The sequence below is a fragment of the Aspergillus lentulus genome (assembly GCF_001445615.1).
Source record: "Aspergillus lentulus DNA, contig: Alt04, strain: IFM 54703, whole genome shotgun sequence".
In the NCBI taxonomy this organism is placed as follows: domain Eukaryota; kingdom Fungi; phylum Ascomycota; class Eurotiomycetes; order Eurotiales; family Aspergillaceae; genus Aspergillus; species Aspergillus lentulus.
Genome location: NW_028322122.1, coordinates 4,108,541 through 4,123,629, shown reverse-complemented (window position 1 = coordinate 4,123,629; position 15,089 = coordinate 4,108,541). Strand labels below are relative to the sequence as shown.

The 15,089-nt window shown below is 51.6% G+C and overlaps 2 protein-coding genes across 2 annotated transcripts; one reads left to right on the top strand and one right to left on the bottom strand.

Annotated features, from left to right (window-relative positions):
- Window positions 1–174: 174 nt before the first annotated feature.
- On the top strand, window positions 175–12,216 carry nrps14 (PKS-NRPS hybrid synthetase psoA; the record flags this gene model as incomplete). The annotated part of the gene is made up of 1 exon (XM_033561193.2): window positions 175–12,216. One exon carries the CDS (start codon window positions 175–177, stop codon window positions 12,214–12,216), a length of 12,042 nt encoding a protein of 4,013 aa, XP_033417084.2.
- A 593-nt stretch (window positions 12,217–12,809) lies between these two features.
- ALT_2616 (uncharacterized protein) lies at window positions 12,810–14,742 on the bottom strand (the record flags this gene model as incomplete). Its single annotated transcript, XM_033561194.2, has 8 exons — window positions 12,810–13,180; window positions 13,251–13,482; window positions 13,549–13,620; window positions 13,677–13,859; window positions 14,077–14,167; window positions 14,228–14,273; window positions 14,341–14,471; window positions 14,540–14,742. 8 exons carry the CDS (start codon window positions 14,740–14,742, stop codon window positions 12,810–12,812), a joined length of 1,329 nt encoding a protein of 442 aa, XP_033417085.2.
- Window positions 14,743–15,089: the final 347 nt, after the last annotated feature.

The following is a 15,089-nucleotide window of genomic DNA, read 5'->3' as shown; positions in this document are numbered from 1 at the left end:
ATCAATGAATTGAATATAAGCAGTCCTGGTTGGTTCACGTTTCCTCTGGCCTTCAATATTCCTGCAGCTTTCGTTGTTTCCATACCACCTCTGTTTTCTGTGCCCGGAACCTAGTGTACGATCTCGTAGTTGCAAATTTCCCAAAACAATCGACAAAGAGAAGAATAGCCCGCCATGAGCTCATCACAAACTGATCCCATAGCCATTGTTGGCATGGCCTGCCGCTTCCCTGGAGGCAGCAATACCCCGTCGAAGCTGTGGAACTTGTTAAAGACGCCTTACGATGTTCTCCAAGAGTTTCCCCCTTCACGATTGAACCTCAATCGATTTTATCATGCACAGGGGACAAACCATGGATCCACAAATGTCACCAATCGAAGCTACCTCCTCGATGAGGACGTCAAAGCCTTCGATGCCAAATTCTTCAGCATATCCTCTCCAGAAGCAGAGAGCATGGATCCACAGCAACGAATACTGCTAGAAACTGTGTACGAGGCTATGGAGTCCGCAGGCTGGACATTGGAAGATGTTCATGGCTCACAAACTTCCGTTCATGTTGGTGCCATGAACGCTGATTATACCGACATACAAAATCGAGACACGGAGACCATGTCGAAATATAACGCAACTGGAACGGTGCGAAGCATCTTATCAAATCGTGTCTCGTACGTCTTCGACCTCCACGGCCCCTCGGTCACAATCGATACTGCTTGCTCCAGCTCGTTGGTCGCTCTCCACCAGGCAATGCACTCCTTGCGCTCGGGCGACTGCGATAGCGCCATCGTTGGCGGCGTGAACCTGATACTCGATCCAGCGATGTTCATCGCTGAATCGAAGCTTTCGATGCTTTCTGCCGAGTCCCGCTCCCGAATGTGGGACCGGGCCGCCAATGGATATGCTCGTGGTGAGGGCATAGCTGCCTTGATCCTCAAGCCGCTCAGTCAAGCGCTACAGCATGGAGATCCGATCCAAGCAATCGTACGAGCAACTGGTGTCAACTCCGACGGCCGCAGTTCCGGTATCACCATGCCTACTGCGGCGGCACAGACGGCCCTCATCCGCCAAACCTACAAACAAGCTGGTCTTGATCCACTCATCGATCGCCCTCAATTCTTCGAATGCCATGGGACGGGCACGCAGGCGGGCGACCCTATTGAAGCACGAGCTATCCGTGACGCCTTTTTCCCCACTGAGACCTCTGATGAGGTCGCTCCCCTCTTTGTGGGCTCAGTCAAAACTGTCATCGGCCATACCGAGGGCTGTGCGGGTTTGGCTGGAGTCTTGAAGGCAGTCCTCGCAATAAGGAATCAGACAATCCCGCCGAATCTGCTGTTCAATCAACTCAGTGACTCGGTCAGGCCCTTTTACGGCCGCCTGCAGATACCCACCACATCATTGCCGTGGCCTGATACCATTTCTGGAAGTCCGAAACGTGCAAGTGTCAACAGCTTCGGTTTCGGCGGTACCAATGCACATGCTCTGATCGAGGAGTATAAACCTCAGGTCGCGCAGAGCGGTTACCATGCAGACCAAGCTCTTGGTCCGCTCGTGATCTCGGCCCATTCGGGCCCCGCTCTACTGAATAAGGCACGCGATTTGCTATCTTACATGATCTCCAATCCTTCGGCGAATCTGCCAGATATCTGCTGGACGCTGCAGACCAGACGTACGACGCACAAAGTCCGGTGCTATTTCAGCAATCGCAGTTATCAATCTCTGTTAGACAGCTTGGCTGCATTCGTTCAGACAAATCAAAATCTCCAGCCAGAGCAAATTGGGTTCCAGCCGCAACTGATTGATCGTAATGAGTCACCTGGTGTCCTCGGCGTGTTCACTGGTCAAGGAGCCCAATGGCCAACTATGGGCATGGAACTCTTCTCTCGCGTGGCACTTTTCCGTCAATCCATAGAGCAGTGCGAAGCCGTTCTCAACGCGCTTCCGGATCGCCCCGCCTGGTCTCTATGTGAAGAACTCAAAGCAGGCAACGCTTCTTCCCGCCTTTCAGAGGCGGCTGTAAGCCAGCCCCTATGTACTGCGGTACAGATTGCTTTGGTGGATGTGCTGAAAGCAGCCGGCTTGAAATTCCACGCCGTCGTCGGCCATTCATCTGGAGAGATAGCTGCCGTCTATGCTGCTGGCATGTTGAGCCTCACCGGCGCTATGCAGATTGCTTACTATCGAGGTCTCCATGCGCATTTGGCCAAAGGCGATGACGGCCAGCCCGGAGGAATGCTTGCTACCGGCCTCTCTTACGACGAAGCCTTGCAGTTCTGCAATCACCCTGATTTTCGAGGAAGAATTTGTGTCGCTGCAAGCAACTCGCCCACTAGTGTCACTATCTCGGGTGACTTGGACGCAATCTCAATTGCGAAGAAGGAACTCGAAGCTCGGGACGTGTTTGCTCGCCCGTTACGTGTTGACACTGCCTATCACTCGCATCACATGAAGAAATGCAGTGACACTTATCTTCAGTCGTTGCTTGCTTGCGACATCGCCGTCGGTGCTCCGATTGAGGATTGTGTTTGGAGCTCAAGTGTACGTGGTGATACCGAGATCCTGGAAGGCGATCTGTCCCCGTTGAAGGGAGACTACTGGGTCAAGAACATGGAGCAAACGGTTCTGTTTTCTCAGGCGCTTGAATCGGCTATCACCAATGGAGGACCGTTCGATATGGCTGTTGAGGTTGGCCCTCATCCTGCGCTCAAGAGTCCTAGCGAGGATACCTTGAAGGCAGTCTTCGGTTCTGCTCCCCACTACACTGGTGTTTTGAAACGTGGGGAAGATGATTTGGTTGCAATCTCATCTGCTCTTGGTCTCTATTGGTCTACAATGGGGTCGAAATCAGTAGATTTTGCCGGCTTTCGTCGTGCATGCCTTGGCGGCTCGGAAATCGGACAGCCTGAAGTCATAACGGACCTCCCTTGTTATCCTTGGGATCATACTCAGACATTCTGGAGAGAATCTCGTCTATCACAGAGATATCGACTTGGCCAGGACAGCCCTTGCGGGCTCCTTGGTCGCCGTATGCCGGACGATGATGCCCACGAGCTGCGATGGAGAAACATTTTGACTCTTGACGAAAATACATGGCTCGCTGGTCACGAGATCCTTGGCGAAGTGCTCATGCCTGGTGCAGGCTACGTTTCAATCGCACTTGAAGCCGGTAGGCAGCTTGCAGCAGGGCGCCCGATCTCTCTGCTCGAGGCACGAGATGTCGAGGTCCGCCACCCAGTCGCTGTGCCTAAGCATCCCGACTCGGTCGAAACTATGTACATCGCTCGTGTGCAACCTTCGCAGGACCGTAACATCATCGAGGCCGAATTCGATTTCTGCTATTGGCCCAGCTCTGGCACAGCAGCAGTGCGGGCTTGCAGTGGCCGTATTGTGGTTTACCTTGGCGATGGCAAGGAGGAATCTTTGCCACCTCGACGTGCCTCGCCAACAAATCTCTTGAATGTATCGGTAGCCGATGCTTATGACGTATTCAAGTCGATCGGCCTCAATTATCAGGGCATTTTCAGAGGCATGAGTAGTATCGATCGCGGGTCTAATCATGCCGTTACCCAGGCCGTCTGGGATACGTCCAACCTCGATCAAGTGTACCTCGTCCATCCTGCCATTTTGGACGTCGTGTTCCAATCGATATTCCTGGCCAAGTCGTATCCGGCCAAATCGCTGATGCATTCAGCTTTCCTACCGGTCAGAATCGCGCGGGTCACTGTTAATCCATGTGTACCTGTCACGAACACGACTGGATCGATAGAGATCGGCACGGAGTCGTTTGTCACACACAGCGATTATCGCTCCATTGAGGGAGACATGCACGTGTACAATCGCGCAAACAAACCATTCTTGGAGGTGGAAGGCCTCTCTCTGAAGATTGCCGGCGAACTCCAGGAGTCCGATGATGTCCAAATCTTCTGTCAAACGACCTGGGGACCGGACATATCGCTCGATCTGCCAGAGCCGGAAAGAAACGACGATCACGACAGTGAACAGAGTGCAATTGCCACCACAATTGACCGCATATGCTTCTTCTATCTGAGGAACTGTCTAGACCAACTCAATGCTGTAACTCGCGAACACTGTCAATTGCATCATCAACGCATGATCAAATCTTTCGAGCGTATTCTAGACCTTGTACGACGGGGACAGCATGCTCTGATTGACAAGGAATGGCTCGAAGATGATTTTGAGGTCGTCCAGTCGCTACTTCAGAAATATCCTGATCAAATTGACTTGGAGTTGGTGGTGGCAATTGGAAATACCTTGCCTAAGGTCGTGAAAGGTGAGACACAACTCTTGGAGGTCATGCTTGAGAACAACATGCTGGGCCGGTACTATGTCGAAGGGTGTGGCTTCGTCACGATCAATCGAGAGATTGAGCGTTTGTTGCAGAAAATCACGTTTAAGTTCCCTCGTGCGAAGATACTCGAAGTCGGAGCGGGTACAGGAGGCACCACACAAGGCATCTTGGAAGCAATCGGCAGCGCCTACGACTCGTACACATTTACCGACATCTCTACCGGATTTTTTGAAAAAGCGAATGAGCGGCTACAAGCGTCTGACAAGCCTATAATATTCAAAGCGCTCGATATCGAGAAGCCCGTTGTCGACCAGGGCTTCACAGAAGCTGGATACGATGTGATCATCGCCGTCAACGTGCTTCACGCCACCCGCGATTTGAAAAACACTCTTAATCACGTTCGATCGCTGCTCAAGCCTGGCGGTTACCTCATTCTTGGTGAGATCACCAACACCGATGTTTTACGGCATCCTTTCATTATGGGTGGCCTTCCGGGTTGGTGGCTTGGTGATGACGAAGGACGACGCTTCCATCCATGTGTCTCAGCATTGGAGTGGGATCAATTGCTCCTGGACACTGGATTTTCAGGCTTGGACTTGACGTTCGAAGATCTGGAAGACAGTGGGAGACATTGCAATTCATTACTTGTCAGCCGCGCGTTGGATCACACCTTCGAGCAGATTCGAGAACCTCTGACTGCTCTCAAACAGCTAGATGCGGACAGTCGGTTGCTGTTGATCGGTGGCGCGACTTTGCCAATCGCCAAAGCCCGGACGGAGATACAGAAGCTCTTGCCTCCAAGTTGGAGAGCTCGGACACAAGTTGTGAGTTCGATCGACGCAATTGAGGGCTGTCACCTGACACCTGGCATGGGCGTGATTTGTTTGCAAGAGTTAGACAGCCCGTTGTTCTCCAAGACAATGGACGAACATCGCTGGAAGAATTTGCAACTTGTTATGGCGAACGCCAGTCGAGTACTTTGGGTTGTAAAGAACCATCGCTCTGCTAGCCCCGAGTCTGCAATGTTCATGGGCATTGCTCGTGCCCTTTCTCAAGAGCTGCCTCATCTCACGTTGCAAGTATTGGATCTGGAATCAAAAGAGAGCCCCGCCACGACAGCACGGACAGCTCTAGAATCATTCGTACGCCTTACTCTGACATCAAACCCGTCAGCACACAACGATAACGCATTCCTATGGTTCAACGAACCAGAGATTGTGTCTGTGGATGGACAACTCCTGGTCCCTCGCATCTTGCCCATAAAGTCTATGGACGATCGTTACAATGCGTCCAGGAGAGAGCTCAAAAGACCCGCAATGTTGGCTGACCAAGTTGTTGAAATCAAACCGTCCACAAGCGGTCTGGCTTTGGTTGAGGTGCAAGAACCCGGACTTTATTCCGAGAATGACCTTGTCAAAGTGCGAGTCAAGTACTCGATGCGTATCAACGAATCCGCTGCACCCAACTACTACTTGTCCGCGGGAACTATCGAGTCCTCTGGTGAGCCCGTCATGTGCCTGTCCTTGCTGAATCGTTCACACCTCCAGGTCTCAAGAAGTCAACTTCACTTCGTTGATGACGATCAGACAATTACGACCAAGGCAATCCTGGTGCTGGTAAAAAAGTTCTTGATGGCGCTTGCACTGGCAAGCGTCGTCCAAAGTCATCAGACCGCGATGGTTCACAATGCAGACGATCTTCTGGCTCGAGCAATTTCACAAACGATCGAAGGTCGGTTGCATTTCTCCGCGTCGAATGCTGTCGTGCGTCAAGACAGGATCGTCATCCACCCACGATCGTCCGCTCGTATAGTAAGACTCGATCTACCTGTTGACATCGCCGTGCTCCTGGACTGTTCCGAGCAGTCTCAAAGCAATGAAGTTCTGGTCCAGTGCGTTCCAGCCACCTGTCGAATATATGGTCTTGATAGCTCCTTAATCAGGAATGCCATTGATCAACTCGGTACGGCTCCATTGCTCACGAAAGCAAATGGCCTGGTTTCAGAATTCATTCGCCAGAATGACATCTCAGAACTGCAAGGCTTGAATCCCGATGTACAAGGGATCGCGAACATCAGCAAGAGCAATGTGAAAAGTCTCGGGCTGGTGGACTGGGAGGCAACAGCTCCTGTTGCACTCACCGTGCAACCTATAGAGCCACGCCACCTGCTCAGGCCCGATCGGACCTACCTCATGATTGGAATGACGGGCGCTATGGGGCTATCTCTCTGCCAGTGGGCAGTACAGAACGGAGCTAGATCAATTGTTCTCACAAGCAGAAATCCTAGCGTGGACGAAGATTGGCTCATCGAGGCGCGCTCACTTGGGGCAGACGTACAGGTGTGGCCGATGAACATCGCCAGTAGAGCTGCAGTTGGGTCTGTCATCTCCCGGATCAACAGCACGATGTCTCAGCTTGCAGGGGTTTGTAACGGCGCCATGGTTCTCAATGACAAACTTTTCCTGGACATGGATGCGCAAGGAATGAATGCGGTCCTCGAGCCCAAATTTCGCGGGTCTCAAATCCTTGATGAGGTGTTAGGAGCCCAGGACCTGGACTTCTTCATTCTCTTGTCGTCCTGTGCGATGCTCATCGGAAATCCCGGCCAAGCTAATTACCACGCCGCCAATTTGTACATGGCCAGCCTTGCTGCCAATAGACGGACCCGCGGGTTAGCTGCCTCCATCGTCCATCTTGGTTATATCGCCGATGTGGGGTATATCACTCGACAAGATCAGAGCATGCGAGAGCGACTCGAGAAACTTCTGTTCCGCCCGCTCTGTGAGTCTGACATTCACAACGCATTTGCGGAAGCAATCAGAGCTAGCAGGCCCAACGGTCGTGATGATCCTTTCGATTTCGCAATGGGTATGGGCCCTTCTAGGGAATATGTCCCTCCGAACAAGCAACCGTACTATTTTGCAAACCCTCGGTTCGCCCACTTCAACCCTCCTGCAGTGGAGGTCCAAGACGGAGTCGGGCAGAAGACAACGGTGAAGAATGTCATACATCTGGTTCAAGAGGCGACATCCAAGGAAGAAGCATCCTTGGCGGTCCAGGTGGCGTTTTCCAACAAACTGGAGTCGATCATGCAGCTTCCGCCTGGAACCGTTGATCCCAAGTCGTCTTTGATGGACGCAGGCATTGATTCACTCGTTGCAGTTGAGATACGCAACTGGTTCAAGATCGAACTTGGGGTCCAAATCCCCGTCGTCAAAATCTTGGGTGGTATCAGCATTGAAGAGCTTTGCGTTGAGGCCGCGAACAAAATGCTGGCAGTCATTCTTGCCAATAAGCAGTCGACTCCGACAAATGATGAGGGACAGACCTCAGAGTCGGCGGTGGTCGTAGATGAGCACGACGATTCCATTTCAACTGACTCTAAGAGCGGTGTCGATGACACTGAACAGGATGGCTCAATTGGAAGTAGCCGCGATAACCTAGATGTTCTCACGCCTGCCACTGGCAGCGACATTGACAATCTGAGCGTGGCAGATGAAGATCTAGCTTCACTACGAGTTGCCAAAGACGCGGGGGACCTGCCACCCCCTGAGATCATTCGCGAAGGTCCCATCTCGTCAGCTCAGTCGAGAGTGTGGTTCCTTTCTGCCAACTCCGGCCACCCAACGAATTGCAACCTTACCTTCGTGTACAATGTCACTGGTCATCTGCAAATCCATCGCCTTCGACATGCGCTGAATGTGGTGATGACGGCCCATGATACATTGCACAGCTGTTTCTACATGCGGCCAGGTGACAATCAACTTGTACAAGGAGTCATGTCTGAACCTAGACATCTCTTTGTACAATTGGAGAAAGGGAACGCAACTGATGCCCTCCGAGAATTTAACAAGCTCAAGGCAAAGAAATGGAATTTGGAGAAGGGCCAGATGTTGGGGATGACTGTGATTCCGCGTGGTCAGCAGGAACACACCATCATTTTGGGATATCACCACATCATCATGGACGCTTTCAGTCTCTCCATTTTCTTCCGGGATCTACACACAGCATATCGGACTGGTACATTACAACGGAGGTCTATCGACTACATGGACTTGGTGGCCCAAGAACGATTGCTTTCGGAGGACAAATCTGAGGACCTCGACACTACAGCAAAACTTCAGTTCTGGAAGAACGAATTCACCGAACCAGTTGATATCCTCCCACTCATGCCAATGGCTCGACTTGCCAAACGTCCAGCAAGTCTAGGTCCTTTTACATCCTACAAATCCACGCGCGTAGAACAGACTCAATGGTCTGCCATTGTTAAGACCTGCCGTGAATTAGGCCTGACTCCATTTCACTTCACGCTTGCGACGTTTCAGGTTCTACTCGCGCGATACGCGAATATCGAAGACATTTGCATCGGTGTCGCAGATGCCAACCGTCTCAACGAGCGCTACACTGATATAATCGGATTTTTCATGAACATATTGCCGATCCGGTCCAAGCTCTCGAAGAGTACCAAATTCGCAGATCTCGCCCGTACTGCTTCCAAAAAAGTGCTGACAGGACTCGTCAATTCAGGAGTATCGCTCGACACGATTCTAGAGCTCTCGAATGCACCCAGGTCCCCGAGCTACACGCCGCTCTTCCAAGCTGCCATCAATTACCGGATGGGTGCAATCAGCGACATATCGCTGGGCGACTGTGAGCTGACCATGGTCGACGGCCAGGACGCCGAAAATCCGTTCGACATTAGTCTGGGCGTGTTGGAATCCAAAAATGGATCCGCTCTAATCGAGGTCATTTGCAATAGTGATCTGTATGACTCAGACGGCTGTGGAATCCTCTTGGATTCTTTCTTGCGCCTACTTCACGACTTTGCAGCTCATCCTGAAAAGCTTGCCAACGATGGTCAACTCCATGACCCAGCTGCATGGCAGAAAGCGCTGATATTAGGCAGAGGTCCCCGCATTGATTACAGTGCTACATGGCCTGCTACTTTGTCTGAGCGATTCGTCACCATTGCGAGGTCCCACGGAGAAAGCTTGGCCATCACTTGTGGAGGAAATGAGATAACTTACAATGAGCTACAGGCACAGGTTCTCTCCATTGCTCAAACCCTCCTTGAAGCCGGTTGTGGTGATGGCTCATGTGTAGGCGTGCTATGTGAGCCTTCGCCCGACTTCATCGCAGCTATGTTGGCCATTCTGCATATTGGAGGGATCTACTGCCCACTGGATGTGAGCCTTCCTCACGAGCGGCACCGAGCTATACTTCAGTCATCTCGCTTCATTGCTCTCATCCACCACTCTGCCACTTCTGATCGTGCTCTGGCTTTGATCTCATCAATGGCCAGCGAGGATCACCAAATGAATGTCATTGCATTGGATGGCGAGGCTCAACGACAAGCATCTGATGTTCCCATCCAACCCCCGACAGACTCCGCTTCTGTACTACTTTTCACGAGTGGCTCGACTGGAAAGCCGAAGGGCATTTTCTTGACCCAGAGCAACTTCATCAATCATATCTCTCTCAAGACCCAAGTACTCGGGCTGCAGAGCGAGACCATCCTGCAACAGAGCTCTATGGGATTTGATATGTCCATCATCCAGATCCTTAGTGCTCTGTTGAATGGTGGTCGAGTGCTCATTGTGCCGTCTGAATCCCGAAGAGACCCGGTCGAAATTGCTCGTTTGGTGTCGCAGGGAGCTGTCACCCTGACCATTGCGACTCCATCGGAATATAAGATGTGGCTTCGGTATGGTAGTGACGAGCATCTCAGAAACAAGGCCACGGCTTGGCGTCACGCCTGCCTTGGTGGCGAGCCCGTCACTGAACAGCTTTGTCGCGACTTTGCGCTGCTCGACCTCCCGCACCTTGGACTAACAAATTGTTATGGCCCGACCGAGATCACAGCTGCAGCCACCTTCCAATCGATACATATCAGCATGACCGGTGAGAAAGATCATCGATCAATGATGAACGTTGGTAAGGCGTTGCCAAACTACTCAGTTCATATCGTTGACAGTAAGGGTCATTTCCTGCCCATCGGTATGCAAGGCGAGATCTGCATTGGCGGCGCTGGTGTCGCTCTGGGATATTGCGGTCTCCCAGAGCAGACGGCAGCGAAATTCATCGTGGATCCGACGACATCTACAGAGTGGCCCTTCAAGCGCTTGTACCGCACAGGAGACCAAGGACGTCTGCTCGAAGACGGATCTTTGCTCTTCATGGGCCGCCTGGACGGCAACACTCAGATCAAGTTAAATGGCGTCCGCATTGAGTTGGAGGAGGTCGAAGGTGCAATCTTAGCTGGCTCTGACGGCAAACTGTCGACAGTAGTTGCAGTGGCGCACAAAGACCGTCTGCTTGCGTACGCGACATTAACAGCTGGAATATCTTTGACAGAGACAGAAACAAAGCAGCTACTGATCTACGCATCTCTTCCCTTGCCGACCACCATGCAACCCTCCAAGCTGATCATCATGGACACACTGCCGCTTACGTCCGCTGGGAAGATCGATCGGGAGGCAATTCAGCATCTCGCCACGTCGGGTCAACCGAACGGACCTATTTCCAGCAATGGAACAATAAACAAACTGACATTGCGTCAGGGACACCTCCGGCTACTCTGGGAGAAGGTTCTCGGTGGCCCAGATCGATCAATCGGTCCCGAAAGCGATTTCTTCCATGTTGGGGGAAACTCAATGGCCCTAATGCGCTTGCAAGGAGCCATAAGAGAGTCGATGGACGTTGCAGTCTCTACCAGAGATCTCTACCAGGCAAGCACGCTTGCTGAGATGACTGCTCGAATCCAGGTCCAGCAGGAGCAAGGCCAAGTCGACCAACCACAGGATGAGATTTCATGGGACACCGAGACAGAAATTCCAGCTCTTGTTCGGGACGCTCTAAGGCAAGTTTCGACCCGTCGTAACGATGTTAAAAGTCCCAAGAAACATGAGATTGAGATTCTCCTCACGGGCGCCACATCATTCCTTGGTGGAGCCATTCTAAGAGCTCTGGCTGAGCTCACAGGATCGAGGATAAGAAAGGTGCACTGCATTGCTGTGCTCCATGACGACAAGAAATTGATCCCCGCCTCCCAATCGGTCGCATACTATAATGGAAGCCTGATGTCACGCCGTCTGGGCCTTACAGTCCCCGAATATGAACATCTCCAATCGAACGTGGATTTGATAATTCATGCGGGCTCAAATGGTCACTGCCTAAACAACTTTCATTCCCTTCGGACGGCCAATCTGAACTCCACGCACGAGCTGATCGCCATGGCTCTACCTCGATCCACCCCTCTGCTCTACCTCTCCTCCAATCGCGTCACCCTTCTCTCCGGTAGCACTGCCTACCCTCCGGTATCTATTTCGCATTCTCCACCTCCAAAGGACGGAAGTGAAGGCTACATGGCATCCAAATGGGCCAGCGAAGTGTTCCTAGAGAACCTTAAAGCTGACAAATCATGTCCACAACTCCCAATCCAAATCAGTCGACCCTGCGTGGTCGTCGGCGCGGAAGCCCCTAACTCAGACGCTTTAAACGCCATCCTCCGTTACTCGCGCCTGATGCAGACAGTCCCCGTCTTCGACCGAGTTGAGGGATACTTTGATTTCAAAGACGTGCAAGAGGTCGCGCAGGAGGTAGTGAGCGACGCTCTGGCTCTGCTTGACGTGTCGACAGATTCGTCGGCGATTCGATTCCGTCATCACTCCGGCGGTGTCCGCACTTCTCTGGGAGAGTTTCGCCAGCGAATGGAACAGATTTATGAAGTTCCTTTTGATGAATGCTCACTTCAGGACTGGATCGATCGGGCTTTGCAAGCCGGTATTGATCCCCTGATCACGGCCTACTTAGAGGGAATGGTGGAACGGGGCGAGGTTTTGCGTTTTCCATTCATGGGGGAGGAGGTTTCACAAGGGGAGGTCTCAACTGGGAACGGGAATGAAGCGTAGAGTGATTGCATCTTACTTTCCTTAGTAGTGCTGAGTCTAGTTATCTAGGTAAATATTGCCTCAGAAGGCTGTTCTTATCAATCCTACAGACTTCTTTCGTTTGACCTATGTAGATCAATGTCATTCCGTCCACACGATTAGGAACTATTGTACCGCTCTACTGCTATAGAAAGTAAGTGCATCCATAGCCCTCGATTTGAAATGTCGATCGAACGATATCGGCGAGCGTCGCCTCCCAGAAGCTTTCAAGACGAATATACTAACAGACTTATCGCATCGGTATAACTAACCGGATCAATTTCAAACTTTTCCAAGTGTACAAGGCCATACCAGACTAGTCTTGCCATATGCTAAAGCTTAGGAAACAGAAGTACTTTACGGTAAGCGTATATCACTTGGGGCATATCACCCCAGGCAGCACAAAAGCGAATTCAAGGCAATCAGATAAATCGAGAAAGCAACCGCGATAATATATTTGAAATCGTGTTCTACACAACTCATAGACGAACGAGGACGACACACAACGATAATCCACATCAAGGCTGCTGCTACTGCTGCTGCCAACGCCTGGTGACAACAACCCAGCAAAGCCTTCAGATTTTGATCAACCGTACATCAGCAGCATCCCGATTCTGAAGTTCTAGCTGCTTCTCGCCGACAGCCAGACTCTCCAACCGAAAACGCTCGACAACAGCCACGGTCGTCAACTTGAAAATCAGATCTGCGAGATGTTTGCCCAAGCAGCGGCCCGAAGCCGCGCTCGTGCCATAGCGCATAAAGCCGCATCGCAACGCTTGAGGGGCCACTTCCAGGAATCGATCCGGGCGATATTGTGCGCCATCGTCTCCCCAGGTCACGGCTTCTTCGTTGAGGCGTCGATTGTCGATGATGACGGTTGTGTTGGCCGGGACGTGGTATCCGCCGATCTGTTTGGCTTCGCCTGTGGTTTCGGGCATGGAGAACCCTATTATCTGGTCGTTAGCAAGGTCATTGACGTGTTGCCAGTGGATTTGAGGGATCTTGCGCCGACTTACAAAACGCCGGGCTCAGTCGCATGCTTTCCATGGTGACCCGGTGCAGGAGGGTGCCGCTGTTGGTCAGGTACTTGGAGAAATCTCCCTCGTCTTGTGACTTCCATTTACTGATCTCAGATCGAAGTTCACTCTGGATTGACGGGTTCGCGGCGAGGTTTGTTATGGTCGTGCTCAAGACGGAGGCGCTGACATCGACGTTGGCAAAAAGCACCTCGCCAAGTGTTGACAGGAACTGGGAGGCTCATTGTGTCAGTGATTTAATCTATGGCCTGACGTGTGAAGTGAGAACGGCACTTACATCTTCCTCCGTCATATCCTTCGACGGATCGAAGCCGCGAGCGATTTCTTCAACCGGGCATTCCCACTTGCCCTATGAACTCGGGTCAGTCCGAATAAACACCAATGACAGAAGATGGAAATATGTACACCCCGAGCGTTGTGAATGACGGCTCGATTGAGACCCCGCCACTCCGACAGGAACTTGTCCACAGATTTGCGGACCGATGTCGGAAATAAGGTCCAATATCTTGATTCATGGCTCTTACAGGTCAGAATATCATGGACAGCTTGATCGTGCAAGTGGCTGAGCTCGAGCAACTGCCAATAGAGCTGTTATGGAGGTCAGTAATCTTGATCATAGCCACGAGAAAATGTTGGGGTCAGACGCAACTCGATCATCAAAAGCGTCTCGATATAGATGGTGCGCGACGAGCCGGAAAACCAGGAACTTGAATGCTGATCTAGCATTGAGATCGGTGGATGATGAGGTGGCCAGCTCTCCGACCCAGAGTAGAGTCTCTCGTTGAAAAATTCCAAGGCGGCGTACTGCTTCGTGAAACTTGAACGGGGGATCGAAATGCAGGCGGATCTTTCGCCACTCATCGCCGTATCGAAGTCCTACGGCTGTCCCCATAAATCTGATTTCCTGTCAACGACAATGTCCAATGCACAAGATCGAGCTGTCAGAGACCACTCACCGGCCGAACAAGCCGCCAAAATTGAAGTTGAGCGGTTTTCCATGAACTGTTGCTCCACATCGATCGTCAGGTATCCATACTCCTCATAATGGCGCAACATGATCCAAACGCACCTTTGTAGTCGCTGCGGTAAAAGTCGTGAACGTGTGCTGGTTGACTAATGACCAGTTCCTGATATTTTCCACAGGTGATGAGGTACGGTTCGGTGCCTGCTAAGGCTCGACCCTGCTGCGAGATGTGTGCACTATAGTCCAGTAGCTCGCATCAACGTTTCAAAATCATCGATTATGTTCGAACCAAATCGATTCTAACCTTTGTAGCAGTTTGAGACGCAGATCAGTGATCTTGAGCTCTTTGATGAGTTTGCCCTGGTCGTTACAGAAGGCGTACCTCCGCTGAAGACCACGAACACTGATGCTCAGGACAACAAGCACAACACCGACGACTCCTAGGCCAAATACCAATGGCTGTGAAAGCAGTCTATCCAAGACTATGTTGCCGAAAATGGCGTCCATGATTGTATTGACGAATGTTAACAGTAAAAGTAAAAACTCGCCAGTTGTGACCGGATTTAGACTTTGGCGCTCTGGGTGTGAAGACGAGCGACTGAGCGACGATATAAATTAAACAGACGTACGCCATTCGTCGGATATTCTCATCGGAGAAGGCAGAAAAATCACTCACAATCCGCGAGATATGAGTGTGTTAGATCTGGCCCGACGGTGTGTCCGACGACTCTGTCGATCAGCTCGGAGCAGAATTGCAGATCGGACATAAGCTATTCGGCCCAGACACCCGCCCCGGAGCAAGACAATAGGTATTCAAGGAGATCCGTGGCATCTTGCAGCAAGCATGTCGTTAT